The sequence below is a fragment of the Anomaloglossus baeobatrachus genome, chromosome 12 (assembly GCF_048569485.1).
Source record: "Anomaloglossus baeobatrachus isolate aAnoBae1 chromosome 12, aAnoBae1.hap1, whole genome shotgun sequence".
In the NCBI taxonomy this organism is placed as follows: Eukaryota; Metazoa; Chordata; class Amphibia; order Anura; family Aromobatidae; genus Anomaloglossus; species Anomaloglossus baeobatrachus.
The window spans coordinates 39071653-39088976 of record NC_134364.1 but is presented as its reverse complement, the minus strand read 5'-3'; the positions used below and the strand labels follow the sequence as shown (position 1 = coordinate 39088976).

Here is a 17324-nt window from a genome sequence, read left to right as displayed (position 1 = left end):
GAGATAAATCCCTCCCTCCCCTACTCCGTGCCGGTCCGCACCCAACAGCTGAGGTTCGCTCGCACAGTCGGACCTCAGTCGCTGGAATACTAGCATGACACTCGGCTCCTGCTGTGCTGCCAGCGTGAGCCGAGTGTCATGCGAGCATCGCACTAGTGACCCGTGTGGCCCCGGCCTTAGAATGTCCAAGTCCAGACCTGAATCCAATCGAGAATCTGTGGAAAGAGCTGAAAACTGCTGTTCACAAACCGCTCTCCATCCAACCTCACTCAGCTCCAGCTGTTTGCAAAGGAAGAATGTATGAGAATTTCAGCCTCTCGATGTGCAAAACTGATAGACACATACCCCAAGCGACTGTAGCTGTAATCGCAGCAAAAGGGGGCGCTACAAAGTATTAACTTAAAGGGGATGAATAATATTGCATGCTCCAATTTTCAGTTTTATATTTTTTACAAAAATTTAAAATAAGCAATAAATTTCGTTCAACTTCACAATTGTGTCCCACTTGTTGTTGATTCTTCACCAGAACATTAAAATTTTTATCTTTATGTTTGAAGCCTGAAATGTGGGAAAAGGTTGAAAAATTCAAGGGGGCCGAATACTTTCGCAAGGAACTGTACATGCACATACATATATGTGTAATTTATTTTTTTGTTTACTTTTATATTCTTTTATACTTGATTAGCTTTATATATTTTTTTTTAATATTTGCGTTTAGCAGGCTCTACAATGGATTGTGAGACATGTACAAAAATCTATGTGCTATGATGAGACTTGTAGTTTAAAATCATAACATCTGTGAAAAATGGATCAATCTCTAGATTGTGAGTCCCAATGGGGACAGTATTACCAATGTATGTAAAGCGCTGTGGAATTAATAGCGCTATATAAATGAATAGAATTATTATTATTATTATTATTTAGCACAGGTGACCACAGAAACCACAAAGTGGATGGTAGTGAAAACCTTGTAGAATTGGTTTTCGATTAATAAATGTACTATTTGTTAAATTTGTTGAAGCTCAATTTTCATTTGGATGTTGATCTATTTACACTACATAAATAAATGGTAAAAGAAGACTTTTATAGCCAAATCTGGTTTGTGCGATCTCGCTGACAATGCAGAATATTAAGGTCCCAGTTTCTTCTCCAGGGATTCGGAGCAGCTTCTATGGCACACAATGCTAAAGAGAATCTGTCACCAGGTTTTTGCCACCTAATCTTAGAGCAGCATAATGTAGAGACGGAGACCCTGACTCAAGCGATGTGTCACTTATTGGGCTGCTTAGTGTAGTTTTGATAAAATCACTGATTAATCAGCAGCAGATTATCATTACAGGACTACGTGGCGTGCTGCAGGTAGTCCAGCATATTCATGAGCTCTGTATAACTGCTAGATCTGCAGCAGAGAAAACATTGATTTTATCAAAATGACAGCGAACAGCTCAGTAAGCAGCAGTATAGATCGCGCAGGTGTTTTACAGTTTCCTTCCCACAGACATGGATTCTGTGGAGGATGACACAAATAGCCTGGGAGTCAACTCCTTACCTTCCTTCCGACAGTTTATTAATTTATGGACTGTCAAGACTGCAACTGCTTAACCCTGCTCCTGATTAGCCTTTTGGATTTGTGCCACCAAAACCTGTCCTCCAATCTTCGCGTACGCTCCACAAGAATTGGGGGCCAATACTTTGGGGGTGATAAGAGTAGTGGGGGCCGGCACTAATATTCTAAGGACTTCCTTACTTCAGTATGCGAGGGTGGGGAAACGCAAAAGGGACCTTTTCAATTGTTACCTTTTAAGTGATAGCGGGGGCTACAGCAGGCCCAATATCGAGACTTCGCACAAATCACTTACCCCTTGTTCATCCAGTTTCATGAGCTGCTCGGTAACTTTCGGGGTGTTGAAGGCCAGTCGTAGACCCTGCACATTCAGCTCAGGAATAATATGCTCAAGCACCTCTTTAAGTGGCAGTCCTCTTGCTGTGCCGTGTTTAGCCGTTGAAGGAATTGCATCTTCAAGCACTGATCCGCGTAACGTCATAAGCTAAGGATAGAGAGAAACTACAAGTCACATAACTTCTTATCAGGTCACACCAGCACTGATTACAAGGACCTTCAATATAAATGCATAAGCCGTCACGTCACTGCCCTCCACTTTCTGATTTCCAGTTCTGTATACACACACCTGAAGAAGGGCAGGTTTCACCATTCACAAAAGTTGATGGTCACAGCTCCTCTCCTCCTCGGCCCTGCGCAGTGACCTCTGCACAGAACATGGAGCATGCCTAGAAATCACTTCAGTAAATCCAGACCCTACAATCAATCAGAACATGAATACAAATACTAGTGTGTGACTAAAGGCCGCTTTACACGCTGCGATATCACTAGCAATGTTGCTAGCGATCTCACCCGCCCCCGTCGTTTGTGCGTCACGGGCAAATCGCTAGGACACGTCACACGTACTTACCTTCCTAGCGACGTCGTTGTGGCCGGCGAAAAGCCTCTTTAAGGGGGAGGTTCGTGCGGCGTCACTGCGACGTCAATCAGCAAGCCACCAACAGAAGCGGAGGGGCGGAGAGCAGCCGCATTCACGTCACTCCCACCTCGTTGCCGGAGGACGCAGGAACGCTGTTGTTCGACGTTCCCGGGGTGTCGCACGTAGCGATGTGTGCTGCCTCAGGAATGACGAACAACCTGCGCTCTGCAACGATATTTGGAAAATGAACGACGTGTCAACGATCAACAATTTGGTGAGTATTTCTGATCGTTAGCGGTCGCTCGTAGGTGTCACACGCAACGACGTCGCTAACGAGGCCAAATATGCGTCATGAATTGCGTGACCCCGACGATATCTCGTTAGCGATGTCGTTGCGTGTAAAGCTGCCTTAACCCTCACACACATTGTTATCCTTTGTTTTTCTCCATAGTTGAAAGGACGATTAGTAAAGGTACCGTCACACTAAGCAACATCGCTAGCAACATCGCTGCTGAGGCACAACTTGCTAGCGATGTTGCTTAGTGTGACATCCAGCAACAACCCGGCCCCTGCTGTGAGGTTGTTGGTTGTTGCTGAATGTCCTGGACCATTTTTTAGTTGTTGCTGTCCCGCTGTGAAGCACAGATCGCTGTGTGTGACAGCGACAGAGCAACAACTGAATGTGCAGGCAGCAGGAGCCGGCTTCTGCGGATGCTGGTAACCACGGTAAACATCGGGTAACCAAGAAGCCCTTACCTTGGTTACCCGATATTTACCTTTGTTACCAGCCTCCGCCGCTCTCAGCTGTCAGTGCCGGCTCCCTGCTCTCTGCACATGTGGCTGCAGTACACATCGGGTAATTAACCCCATGTGTACTGTAGCCAGGAGAGCAGGGAGCCAGCGCTAAGCGGTGTGCGCTGCTCCCTGCACATGTAGCTGCAGTACACGTCAGGTAATTAACCCCATGTGTACTGTAGCTAGGAGAGCAGGAAGCCAGCGCTAAGCAGTGTGCGCGGCTCCCTGCTCTCTGCACATGTAGCTGAAAGTACACATCGGGTAATTAACCCCATGTGTACTGTGGCTAGGTGTGCGCTGGTAACCAAGGTAAATATCGGGTTGGTTACCCGATATTTACCTTAGTTACCAAGCGCAGCATGCTTCCACGTGTAGCGACGCTCCAGCGATCCCTGCCAGGTCAGGTTACTGGTGGGATCGCTGGAGCGTCGCTTAGTGTGACATCTCACCAGCAACCTCCTAGCAACTTACCAGCGATCCCTATCAGGTTGTATCGTTGTTGGGATCGCTGGTAAGTTGTTTAGTGTGACTGGGCCTTTACAGAGACTGTTTGATCAACTTCTAAATCCTTGTCTATTGATTTATTATAGGCTATTACCTTTACAATTTTCATTATTGTTTTTATCATCATCATTACGGGAGAGCAAACCGTGCTTATAAGAGTCACTGCACTTGGACAAATATGTGTAGACGTTGACATTAGTTGTAGCTTTCAATCAATGTCAGCGCTTGTGATGAACGACGACCTACATAATCTATAAGTGGAATGCGGCTATATTTGGCTGGAAAAACCTTTTGTCAATGTGCATATCCGATAGCTGGTCACATCCGGACCCAAACCACTAATCTACCTGTCCTTGTACTTAAGGGCTGAGCACGGCCGGCAGACAGTCTGCGCTGGTTCTAAAAGTCCAAAGCATTTCCGGAATGCAAAGAGCAGATTAGAAACAGATACGACCGCGCAGGATAAATGGCACAGCCCCAATCACATTTTATTTGAGGTGGTGTTCCAGCAAATCCATGGTATGCATTTACAATGCAAATGCCTCAAAAATAAACAGTTTGATGGAAGAAGTTTTTTTGGAAAGAAAATAAAGAAAATAACAATTCTATGCAAATTCATAACAACAGAAGAAAAGAATGAGATAAAAAAAATATTAAGAGTCGGAGTTGCAAAAGTGTCAGTAATAGAAAACAGGGCAACCCTGAGCTAAAAAAGGAATGGTCGCTGTTATTAGAAGAAAAGTCTGCTTATATGATCACTAATGGGAACAAAAGCGTAAATGTTATTTACCTAAAATTCCTTTGTATCCCAAAATATTGCCCTCAAGTACCGGACATTAGGGGACTGACTTTCTGCGAGGGGCTCATTCAGACGGCCGTGGATTCAAGACCGATCTCAGAACGCAACGTACAGCCTGGCTCATAGAAATATATAGGGCGGGTTGGGAGAGTCGTGCCTAGCCCGTGTTTTAGGGGTCCGTGCTCTCGGACCGTCTGTCATGGACGTCTGAATGAGCCTATTCTCATATGACTGAGCTACCTGCAATCCCACTATAACCCCAAGTCATTAACCTTCAGGGATATCAGTCTGTCTGGTGAGGAGGCTGAAGAGATTGTAAATCAATTTCATCTGCATTGGTGCAAAATAAAAAAAAAACGTACCTACTTCACCAGGTCCAATGAACCGCCATCATGTATTTATTAATATGGAAGAAAGCATGCTAGTTCTGCGCTGCTGTGGAAGATGATCCATGACGAGCGATTCCAGCACAGACTAGAAGAGAGAATGCGATTTACTCTACGCGTTTCGCATTCACCCAGCTTCTCTTTTTTCTGAAGCAGAAGCTGGATAGGTTTGAAACGCGTAGAATAAACCACAATCTCTCTACTGGTGTGTCCTGGTATCCCTCCTCACGGATCATCCTCCAGAGCAGCGCAGAACTAGCACTCTGTTTTATTTCTGTCTGCGGCAGCTGATGTGTCATCCCCATACAGTGTTGTGTATCACACACCATACTGGTGAGCGCACCACTCATCTATACGCCGATTTTAACCAGTCAAGACCCTACTGCGCCATTGCTCCCTCATTGGCTATATACTTTATGCTATCTTTATACCCCTCCTAAAAAGCTCCTTTTAGTGGTTTATCGATTTCGGCAATTTATAAATGCGGTAGTGATGTGCTAATTTGTGGGTGACTAGTCGAGGGGGGGGGCTGTTTTCCCCAGGCTGATTGTCTCACTAATTATGATAGGACGTAAAATAAAATGAATTGCCGGGGCAGCGTCACTGTTGACTGAGCAAGTCTCTGCCTCCCTGGCAATGTACGGTGAAGGCCTGGGCATGTATACCAACTTCCATCGACAGATTGAGCATACCCAAGAAGGTGGCGCTGCTTCAGGACTTAGTCAGGCCCCGAGATTTGCAGAAGGAGGAACATGAGCACTGCTGGAGCTGTACAAAATGACCCCAAGCAGATGACTGGTGAGCATATAGCACCACAGACTGTCACAGATGACCTGATCCAAGAGGGGATCCCGGAGGGCACCATCTACAGATTAGGACTGAGGCCAGACGTCATCGGGCACATGGCGGACACACACAATACTGGGTCAACATTACTTGTTTCTGTGATGAAATTCGCCAACATTGGATCTGCATGTGATTTCCAATGTTTTACTTTAAATGTCACTGTTATTTGGATTCCAGTCCTCAATTGGTTGATGATTTTGGTCCCCATTGATTTGGTTGATGATGTTGGTCCCCATTCATTTGGTTGATGATGTTGGTCCCCATTGACTTGGTTGATGATGTTGGTCCCCATTGACGTGGTTGATGATGTTGGTCCCCATTGACTTGGTTGATGATGTTGGTCCCCATTGACTTGGTTGATGATGTTGGTCCCCATTGACTTGGTTGATGATGTTGGTCCCCATTGATTTGGTTGATGATGTTGGTCCCCATGGATTTGGTTGATGATGTTGGTCCCCATGGATTTGGTTGATGATGTTGGTCCCCATTGATTTGGATGATTATTTTGATCCCCATTGATTTGGTTGATGATTTTGGTCCCTATTGATGATTTTGGTCACCATTGATTTGGTTGATTTTGGTCCCCATTGATTTGGATGATTATTTTGATCCCCATTGATTTGGTTGATGATTTTGGTCCCTATTGATGATGTTGGTCCCCATTGATTTGGTTGATGATGTTGGTCCCCATTGATTTGGATGATTATTTTGATCCCCATTGATTTGGTTGATGATTTTGGTCCCTATTGATGATTTTGGTCACCACTGATTTGGTTGATTTTGGTCCCCATTGATTTGGATGATTATTTTGATCCCCATTGATTTGGTTGATGATTTTGGTCCCTATTGATGATTTTGGTCCCCATTGATTTGATTGATGACTTTGGTCCACATTGACCCGTTACGTAATTTTGTTCTCAACCAAGTTATATAAAAGATTTTCATCTTGAATCCTTCAGTCATTAAGATCCGATGTGTGACGTTTATTTTTTTTGATCAGTATGTTCGCACTTACAATCACATTGGAGATGATATAAACACAAGTTTCCTCCAATAGTGGCCATTCCAGTAAAAGTAAAAGGTGACGGGTATTGCACCCCACCAATCAGATACATAGATGGCCTATCCTTTGGTCATCACTAAGTCCTGGGCAACCCCTTTAAGTAAAACGGACCATTGGCTGCCTTAAAAGGGTTTTGCATTTTCCAGAAAAAAAAAAAAAAAAAAAAGACTCCAAACGCTCTAAAATAAATAAACAGAGAAGGTACCTACCCTCCCCAGGTCCAACGCCAGCTCCCTGAATCTACCCTACTCTATGTATTGACTGTAGCAGTGACGTCACATTGACCGCGCACATCGTGAAGCTCGGAGACTCAGACTGTCTACCTTGGCACAGAGGCTGATCTCAGTGACCGGTTACAGCAGTAATGAGCATTTTCGACGTGATGCTCCTGCTGCAGCCAAAACATCGAAACCTGAGCAGCTGGCACTTGACCTGCAGCGGGCAAGTTCCATCTCAGTTTGTAAATTTTGGTATTTTAAAGTATTTTGGTCCCTATTGATGATTTTGGTCCCCATTGATTTGATTGATGACTTTGGTCCACATTGACCCGTTACGTAATTTTGTTCTCAACCAAGTTATATAAAAGATTTTCATCTTGAATCCTTCAGTCATTAAGATCCGATGTGTGACGTTTATTTTTTTTGATCAGTATGTTCGCACTTACAATCACATTGGAGATGATATAAACACAAGTTTCCTCCAATAGTGGCCATTCCAGTAAAAGGTCATATTGCAGTAAACCAGATCCCTGAGCCATGAATGCTCGGCGTGTGGTGTCGATCAGCAGGCCTCTTGCCAATATTCTGCAGCTAGTTACACGGATGGCCTGAAGCAGATGTCGAAGGTGATTTGTATGTCAGCTGCATTTTTAGGAAGCTTAAATAAACAGCTTTCATTCAACTTATGAGGAACAGCAACAAAACCAACCATTTTACATAGTTATGGAGGCAGAAACACAACATTTGAGCAGGTATAACCAGTTACTTCAAATATGCATAGAACGAGGTGACCCGGGACCCCTCCAAGAGTCCGAACAGAGCTCCAGTAAGAGCACCTCCAAGCTTAGAAGACCCAACAGTCCAAGTATTGACATGGTAAGTCATATTTGATAATTGGTAAAATTTTAAGGGAATCTGTTGCATCGCTTTTGCAGCATCTTATAGCGCAGGAGGAGCGTAGCAGCATAACGATATGTTCGTAGATTTGTGGGAAAAGAATTTCTAGTTATTAAAACTCTGGGCTTAGGGGCCAAGTCCGTGATTCACGGCTCTATCTATACCAACACTCATACATGGAAGACTAATAATCATTAAAGGGCATGTCCGGGACTATTACATTGATTACCTATCCTGAGGATAGGCTATCAATATCTGATCAGTGGGGGTGTGACACCCGGCACCTCCACAAATCAGGTGTTCCCGATGTCAGAAGTGGTCGGAAGTGCTCATTTGTGGAGCGACATTCGGCACCTCCACCAATCAGGTGTTCCCGATGTCAGAAGTGGTTGGAAGTGCTCATTTGTGGAGCGACCCCCGGCACCTCCACCAATCAGCTGTTCCCGATGTCAGAAGTGGTCGGAAGTGCTCATTTGTGGAGTGACAACCTGGCACCTCCACCAATCAGCTGTTCCTGATGTTGAAAGTGGTCGGAAGTGCTCATTTGTGGAGCGACCCCCGGCACCCCCACCAATCAGCTGTTCCCAATGTCAGAAGTGGTCGGAAGTGCTCATTTGTGGAGCGACACAAGGCACGCTACCAATCAGCTGCTCCCGATGCCGGCAGTGCTCATTTGCGGAGCTCTGTGATTTGTAAAGTGACTGCATGTCTATCCCCTATTTTAATTATTAAGAGGGAGGGGAGCCATACCCGTCTGCACCCCTATATAGCTGACGTAGATGTGCAGCTCCATGAATGAGAACTTCCAGCCACTGCCGGCACCGGGAACAGCTAATGGGTGAAGGTGACGGGTATTGCACCCCACCAATCAGATACATAGATGGCCTATCCTTTGGTCATCACTAAGTCCCGGGCAACCCCTTTAAGTAAAACGGACCATTGGCTGCCTTAAAAGGGTTTTGCATTTTCCAGAAAAAAAAAAAAAAAGACTCCAAACGCTCTAAAATAAATAAACAGAGAAGGTACCTACCCTCCCCAGGTCCAACGCCAGCTCCCTGAATCTACCCTACTTTATGTATTGACTGTAGCAGTGACGTCACATTGACCGCGCACATCGTGAAGCTCGGAGACTCAGACTGTCTACCTTGGCACAGAGGCTGATCTCAGTGACCGGTTACAGCAGTAATGAGTATTTTCGACGTGATGCTCCTGCTGCAGCCAAAACATCGAAACCTGAGCAGCTGGCACTTGACCTGCAGCAGGCAAGTTCCATCTCGGTTTGTAAATTTTGGTATTTTAAAGTACTTTAAGTGTTTGGGGTCCATTTTCTTCAAAGTGGAAAACTTCTTTAAGCCATGAGATGAACTTAATTTCTTGCCACAAACTATAACAACCTGTTCAGCGTCTCCTGCTCTATAGCATTATGCCTGTAGACTGAGCAGCATTTTCCAGGTGGCAGATTCGCTTTAAGGGGAACCTGAAAGCTGATTTACGTTGCCTGAAGGAGACACCGGCTGCATGGTACACGCAACATTTCAGAGGAAAAAATAGTGAAGAACCAAGCCGGAGTATGCATGTTAGATGACTAGTCTGAGGACAGGACCCAGCGGCTTCTCTCCACTCCCAAAGATTGAAAGGTCTCTCTCCATAAATATACATAAGAAGACACCTGTCAGTCGTGGAGAACAAGTCAATTTTACCAGCCTCGGACAAGTCATCCGAGAACCTGTCCAAGTATATTTTCTCTCAAAGGCCACATACACGGCTGCAATAACGTGGCCAGATCGTGATTCGTGGTCACCCGGAGTCTAGAAACACATGATGATTGCTCCACATGTGGGGACCCTTCTCCGTATATGACTTCCATAGATACAGAAACAATATCCATGCACAATCTTGGGTTAGAATAAGAAGTTTGCTACGTGCTTAGTTGCAGTAATCCTCGACATTGTGTCTCAGTGACAGCCGGACAATCAATAGTTATGAAGATTAAGTTCTCCGTACTCCACCCGAATAGTCATTACTGTGTCCGCAGCTAAGGGTGGACCATGGTAAAATAGGTAAAAGGTGCACCCAGCCTGAAAAGCCGAACACTTTATATTATCTTCTACTAGTTTAGATCAATTCCTCGATAAAATGTATCACAAATAGGAAATATTTTGTTTGACTCCAACACAAAGTGTCTCTCCAGTCATCAAGGTAGATGATGTTCCACCAGGGTTTTGTACCTTCAGGGTCAGTTTTAAGGCTCTATTTCCTCCAAAACTGCAGATCCCAAGTCCAACAAGTAGTAATGCGGAACTCCCTCTTATCTCACAAGGTGTAAATATTGGAATAGAGAGAGGAGAGGCTCGTAGTGTTACCGTCACACTTAGCGACGCTCCAGCGATCCCACCAGCGATCTGACCTGGCAGGGATCACTGGAGCGTCGCTACATGGTCGCTGGTGAGCTGTCAATCAGGCAGATCTCCACAGCGATCAGAGATCAGCCACCAGTGACCAGTGTCACAACGCTGTGCTTGGTAACCATAGTACACATCGGGTTACTAAGCAAAGCGCTTTGCTTATAGTTACCCGATGTGTACCTTGGCTACATGTGCAGGGAGCAGGCTTTTAGAAGCTGCGGACGCTGGTAACCAAGGTAAATATCGGGTAACCAAGCAAAGCGCTTTGCTTGGTTACCCGATGTGTACCCTGGTTACCAGCGTCTGCAGAAGCTGACTCCCTGCAAATTAAGATCGTTGCTCTCTCGCTGTCAAACACAGCGATGTGTGCTTCACAGCGGGAGAGAAACGACCAAAAAATGGTCCAGGACATTCAGCAACGACCGGCGACCTCACAGCAGGGGCCAGGTCGTTGCTGGATGTCACACACAGTGACATCGCTAGCAAGATCGCTGTTGCGTAAAAAAAAAACGTGACTCAGCAGTGATGTCGCTTAGTGAGACATGGCCTTTAGTGCTGTTACCGTGAGATCATACAACAGAATAATCCTGACATTGTGCGTTCAAGACGAACCCGAGTTCACAAACTTAAGGGGGGACAGTGTCACACAGATGGTACCGACTCGAAGGCTAAATATTACTTTAAAGGGGATGTAAAAGTAAAAAAATGGACTGCTTTATTTCCAAAAAACAGTGCCACCCTGCCATTGTGCGGTGTTTGGTATTGCAATAAAAAATGAAGAAAGGAAAAGATTAAAAAAAAAAAAAAAAGAATATTACGGCACAAATACTTTACCTCGCTCGTTCGAAAGATGATCCGATAGTTGTACTGGGGTCCATTTTCCTTTGCGTCTTCCAATTTCTCTCTCCGGATACTCACAGCCACTGGACCAAGATTGTCATCAGACCCAAAGTAATTCCAGTGTTCTGGAAAAAAAAAAACAAATGCAAAAAACGGTTATACGATGGATTTATAATCTACAAAAATATGTGCTGATAGAAGGGAGTCCTATGAGTAGATATAGAGAATAAATGTGTTTTATGCAACTGGATCGGTACTCACACCCAGGACAGATGACAAGAGCAGGAGGAGCCGGCTAGTACTTGGGTCTATGCATTGGACCGGATTACCGCATGCTGTGACTTTTTCCATGCAGATCATTGGTTCATGAGTAAAATCGGCCATATGCACTGGCTCTAATAAGTACATATGCGGCACATCATCAATCACTGTCTACATGCATCCGGAGAAGGGTGAGGTGTCTAAATCACTGGGTATGCGCTCCTGCAGCCCGGACGCACACTAAGCAAAAACCCTGCCAGGTGCCAACCATTAGTTGAGCCTCAACAGATGAGGCAGCCATCACGGGAAATAGCATTTTCAGCAAATCTACTGACCAGCTTGTCTTCCCAAAAGTCCAAAGAGCAGTATACTGCACCAGAATTATTATAATGAATTGATAGGAGAAAAGAAAAAAAAAGTCATCAAAACACCTCCCCCCTCAAAAAAAAAAAAGAAAAATTAGCCTTGATGTACAACATTTTTTCTCCAGTGGAACCATACAGAACAGTACCTGTTAAGAGAGAGAAAAAACCCATATAACACACTGGATAATTTCAATCATTTTGCCACGTAATGTAATATGTAATTATCCATATGTAATTACTAAAAACATTACAAAATAGAGCACGAGCGAGAAGCTAAATAATATGCTTGGCGTTAGAGGAGGCCGTACGATATTGTGGAAGCAGTGGCTAGTAAATGTATCTGGCTCTGTTCGTAATTTGTTTTTTAAATACATAAATATTTTATTCCCCAGAATAATTTATATTGTAATGTGATTATGTTTTGCAAACAGTGAAAAAGGCGATGGGCTAATGCAGAGAGAGTGGAAGGGGGCGTGACAGAGAGGGGGGGGGGGCAGAGCGAGAGACAGGTGGAGAGAGGGAGAGGGAGAGAGAGAGAGACAGGGGAAGAGGGAGTGGGGAAAGGGAGGGGAGAGAGAAAAAGAGAAAGAGAGAGAGGAAGGGGGAGAGGAAGAAAGAGGAGACGGAGGAGGAGAGACGGGGGGGGTGAAAGAAAGGGGGGAGAGAGACGGGGGAGAGAGAGAGAGGGACGGGGGAGAGAGAGAGAGGGACGGGGGGAGAGAGAGAGAGGGACGGGGGGAGAGAGAGAGAGGGACGGGGGGAGAGAGAGGGACGGGGGGAGAGAGAGGGACGGGGGGAGAGAGAGAGAGAGGGACGGGGGGAGAGAGAGGGACGGGGGGAGAGAGAGAGAGAGGGACGGGGGGAGAGAGAGAGAGGGACGGGGGAGAGAGAGGGAGGGACTGGGGAGAGAGAGAGAGAGGGACGGGGGGAGAGAGAGAGAGGGACGGGGGGAGAGAGAGAGAGGGACGGGGGGAGAGAGAGAGAGGGACGGGGGGAGAGAGAGAGAGGGACGGGGGGAGAGAGGGAGAGAGAGAGAGAGACAGGGGGAGAGGGAGTGGGGAAAGGGAGGGGAGAGAGAAAAAGAGAAAGAGAGAGGAAGGGGGAGAGGAAGAAAGAGGAGACGGAGGAGGAGAGACGGGGGGGGTGAAAGAAAGGGGGGAGAGAGACGGGGGAGAGAGAGAGAGGGACGGGGGAGAGAGAGAGAGGGACGGGGGGAGAGAGAGAGAGGGACGGGGGGAGAGAGAGAGAGGGACGGGGGAGAGAGAGAGAGAGGGACGGGGAGAGAGAGAGAGAGGGACGGGGGGAGAGAGAGGGACGGGGGGAGAGAGAGAGAGAGAGGGACGGGGGGAGAGAGAGAGAGGGACTGGGGAGAGAGAGAGAGGGACGGGGGAGAGAGAGAGAGGGACGGGGGGAGAGAGAGAGAGGGACGGGGGGGGAGAGAGAGAGAGGGACGGGGGGAGAGAGAGAGGGACGGGGGGAGAGAGAGAGAGGGACGGGGGGAGAGAGAGAGAGGGACGGGGGGAGAGAGAGAGAGGGACGGGGGGGGAGAGAGAGAGGGACGGGGGGAGAGAGAGACGGGGGGAGAGAGAGACGGGGGGAGAGAGAGACGGGGGGAGAGAGAGAGGGACGGGGGGAGAGAGAGAGAGGGACGGGGGGAGAGAGAGAGGGACGGGGGGAGGGAGAGAGAGGGACGGGGGGAGAGAGAGAGGGACGGGGGGAGAGAGAGGGACGGGGGGAGAGAGAGAGAGAGGGACGGGGGGAGAGAGAGGGACGGGGGGAGAGAGAGAGAGGGACGGGGGAGAGAGAGAGAGAGGGACGGGGGGAGAGAGAGGGACGGGGGGAGAGAGGGACGGGGGGAGAGAGAGAGAGGGACGGGGGGAGAGAGAGAGAGAGAGGACGGGGGGGAGAGAGAGAGAGGGACGGGGGGGAGAGAGAGAGAGGGACGGGGGGGAGAGAGAGAGAGGGACGGGGGGGAGAGAGAGAGGGACGGGGGGAGAGAGAGAGAGGGACGGGGGGAGAGAGAGAGAGAGGGACGGGGGGAGAGAGAAAGAGAGGGACGGGGGGGAGAGAGAGAGAGGGACGGGGGGGAGAGAGAGAGAGGGACGGGGGGAGAGAGAGAGGGACGGGGGGAGAGAGAGAGGGACGGGGGAGAGAGAGAGAGGGACGGGGGGAGAGAGAGAGAGGGACAGGGGGGAGAGAGAGAGGGACGGGGGGGAGAGAGAGAGAGGGACGGGGGGGAGAGAGAGAGAGGGACGGGGGGAGAGAGAGAGGGACGGGGGGAGAGAGAGAGAGGGACGGGGGGAGAGAGAGGGACGGGGGAGAGAGAGGGACGGGGGAAGAGAGAGGGACGGGGGGAGAGAGAGAGAGGGACGGGGGAGAGAGAGAGAGGGACGGGGGGAGAGAGAGAGAGGGACGGGGGGAGAGAGAGAGAGGGACGGGGGAGAGGGAGGAGAGGGGGGAGGAGGAGAGGGAGGAGGAGGAGAGGGAGGGAGGAGGAGAGGGAGGGAGGAGAGGGAGAGACTTATAAATTGTAAGCTTTTGAGTAAGGCCCTCACTCCTCCTGCAACTGTTGAACTATGTTTGTTTTGTTTTTATTGCTTGTAGATGTCACTGCTTAATTGTCAAGTGCTGTGGAATAAGTTGGTGCTATATAAATAAGGTATATAATGATTATTATATAAATTGTTCGCAAAACTGACAGTACATAATGGGCACGAGTAGGCAGGTTGCACTTTCTTCTGTGCTATGTAAGCAATATGGTATAAAAATTAATAATATATATAATAAAAAAAAATATTTTTCACCTGTTGCAAAAGCAGGAACATTATTTTGCAACGTGTGAAAAGCGTTAAAAAGGTGAATGAATCTAATCAAAGAATAGTCAATTTAACAGAACAGGTTTTTGCAGGCACGGGCCAGCTGCCCTTTTTCTGCATAGATGCATTTACAACAAAGGGCAAAACTCCAGCAAGTAGCCTCCGGCTAACAAACCAAATTAAATGTCACACCGACTGTTTTATTAATACTTTATAGGTCATCTCATTAACTAAAAGTTTGATCTTAGTGGCTATGACGTATTCAGCGCAAGCGTCCACTTCCAACATGAGCCAACATGCTCTAAGTACCTAAACCACATGGAAAAAGCATTAAATTCTTTATTAGGGGTATATAGATGATTATTTTTTGTTTTTTTGGTTCTGAGAAGAGTTGAACACGATTCACAAGACACTGTAATTACAATAAAACTACAATTATACCTTCGTTATGATATACAGTTTAACACTTTGATTTATAGATATGAGGATGGATAAGAAAAATGATGGCAGATCCAAGTAGCACTGGCTCCTGTAGTGACTGCAGTTCTTTCTATACAATACATAAAAAAATAACATTTTTCCACTAGGAGCAAATTAAAAAACCAATAGATGTGACATCTTACACAATAGAGGAATCTATTGAATTTTTAAGGTTAATTTAATTTTCCCCATATGGTAAAATAGGAACATGAGGCCACAGGAATCATACGCACTATTCTAGTCCCTACGGCAATATTCTAAGTGGATTTGTCCCCTTTTAGCCCTTTGTAAGTTTTTTTTTCTTTTTTTAACCTTAGTTTCTATCAGGTTTTGTTTTACTTATTATTGTCAGGTTTGGTTTTTTTTACATATTACAATCTGAATGGAAAATAAAACTTAGAAATCCTGCAATTCTCACACTGGCCACTGGGTTGCAGGAAACAACACATGTACATAACCACAATGAACAGACTTTTGTCCAGTGTTTTGTATTGAAGCATCTAAAGTGCAGGTGCAAAGGTTATTGTGAAGGAAAAAGGAGCACAGTTAGAGGTAATAACATCTCCTAGTAGTGTGAATGGTGGATCCTGTGTCATCAGTTGTATAGATAGCTAGGATGTATAGGTTTTGAAACACAAGCAAGTAAGGTTTGTAAAATGAGCAGCTTTCTGAATGGCAGCAGGTGCCGATCAGCAGATAGCTGAGGTGGGTATTCATAATGATTCCCGAACCCCTGCCTGTTGTCCCCCCCCTCTGTTATTTATGCTAATTCTATTACAGAGTAGTTTTACTAAGTGACTAGAAGGACCTGTGCTGATGTCATACCCATGTGACCAGAAGGGGTGGGGCCAGCAGCGAACAGAAAAATAATGTTGCTTCCTGGTAGCAGCTATGTTGGCTGAGGTCCTGCTCCTGGTCACATTGGTATGACATCAGCACAGGTCCTTGTAGCACTTAGTAAAACTATTCTATAATAGAATTAGCATAAATAGATAGGGGGAGGAACAACAGGCAGGGGGGCGAAAATCACTATGAAAACCCACCCCAGCTATCAGCTGATTGGCAGCTGCTGCCACTCAAAAAGCTGCTCATTTTACAAACTTTACTTGCTTGTGTTTCAAAACCTATACATCTTAGCTGACAACTAAAGGTTGTATAGAATCAGCCTGATAGTGCCAGTATAGCACTGGATTTAGGTTGTATAGCAAAATCCTGGTAATTGGTTCCCTTTAATGGCCTGGCCTAAAAGGCAATCAATATAGCTGAGCAAAATGAGTCGCAGTATTCTGGTCCGGCACAATCGGCAGGTATGGTGCATGTGTCCAATCCACTTGATGATCCACGTGCACAATACATGCAGATACCGGTGCTTGGAGAAGCAAGATCATTAAAGGGGTTATCCGGCTTATTTTGACTTTTTCTTCTTATTACACTATAGGGCTACATTTTAAGTAGATAGTGGCTACCTACTTGCTCTGCTGTCAGCCCCTCTCCCCCGGCTCAGAGCGGTCATGTGACTGCTCCTGCCGTGATTTTGCTGCTTTTTGTGATGTCACGACGACAAGTGCAGGAGCTTATGTGCCTGCCTTGTAGATGGGCAGCACAGTCGACGTCATGTACCTGCCCTGCTGGCCAGGTGTACAGTGCGTGGCTTCCCCCCCCTTCCCTGCACCCTCCCACACATTCCATAGTGCTGGGGTCTAGCTGTCTGTACGCTGCATGCAGCACCCATGCTGCTGGCAGCGCTCAGGCAAATTGACCCCCTTGCTGAACGCGGTCTGTGCTGGGAGCCCGTGCAGTCAGCGCTTTATATCAGATGCCAGATTCCAGGGCGCCCTGCAGAGCCTCCGTATACAGCGATGATCAGCCGCCGGCCAATCAGAGGCAGCAGCTAATCAGTGGAGAAGCTACATTCAGAAGCGTCCCTGCACAGTGCCTAGACATCAGTCATCTGATATACAGCGCTGACTGCACAGCCCCTGCACAGGCAGCGATCAGCAAGGAGGGGGCTGCGGCCGCAAGAGGCAGACAAGACACCAGGACAGGTGAGGAGGATTTGTGTTTGGTTTTTTTTGCATGTTTGAAGACTGGCAGACAAGGGGGCAATTCTACAGGACAGAGCACTGCTACAAGAGGAGCAGGAAAGGGGCCATTACTACAGGATGGGCA

The 17324-nt window shown here is 46.9% G+C and overlaps 1 protein-coding gene across 5 annotated transcripts in view; it reads right to left on the bottom strand.

The window, feature by feature from the left end:
• Nucleotides 1-17324, bottom strand: part of SIPA1L1 (signal induced proliferation associated 1 like 1) — a 280267-nt gene that overhangs the window by 118641 nt on the left and 144302 nt on the right. For all 5 annotated transcript variants that reach the window (XM_075330226.1, XM_075330227.1, XM_075330229.1 and 2 more), the window contains exons 4-5: nt 11228-11358; nt 1860-2048 (exon numbers count right to left, since the gene is read on the bottom strand). In XM_075330226.1, the coding sequence (XP_075186341.1) occupies nt 1860-2048; nt 11228-11358 (320 nt within the window). The remainder of the gene's footprint in view (nt 1-1859; nt 2049-11227; nt 11359-17324) is intronic.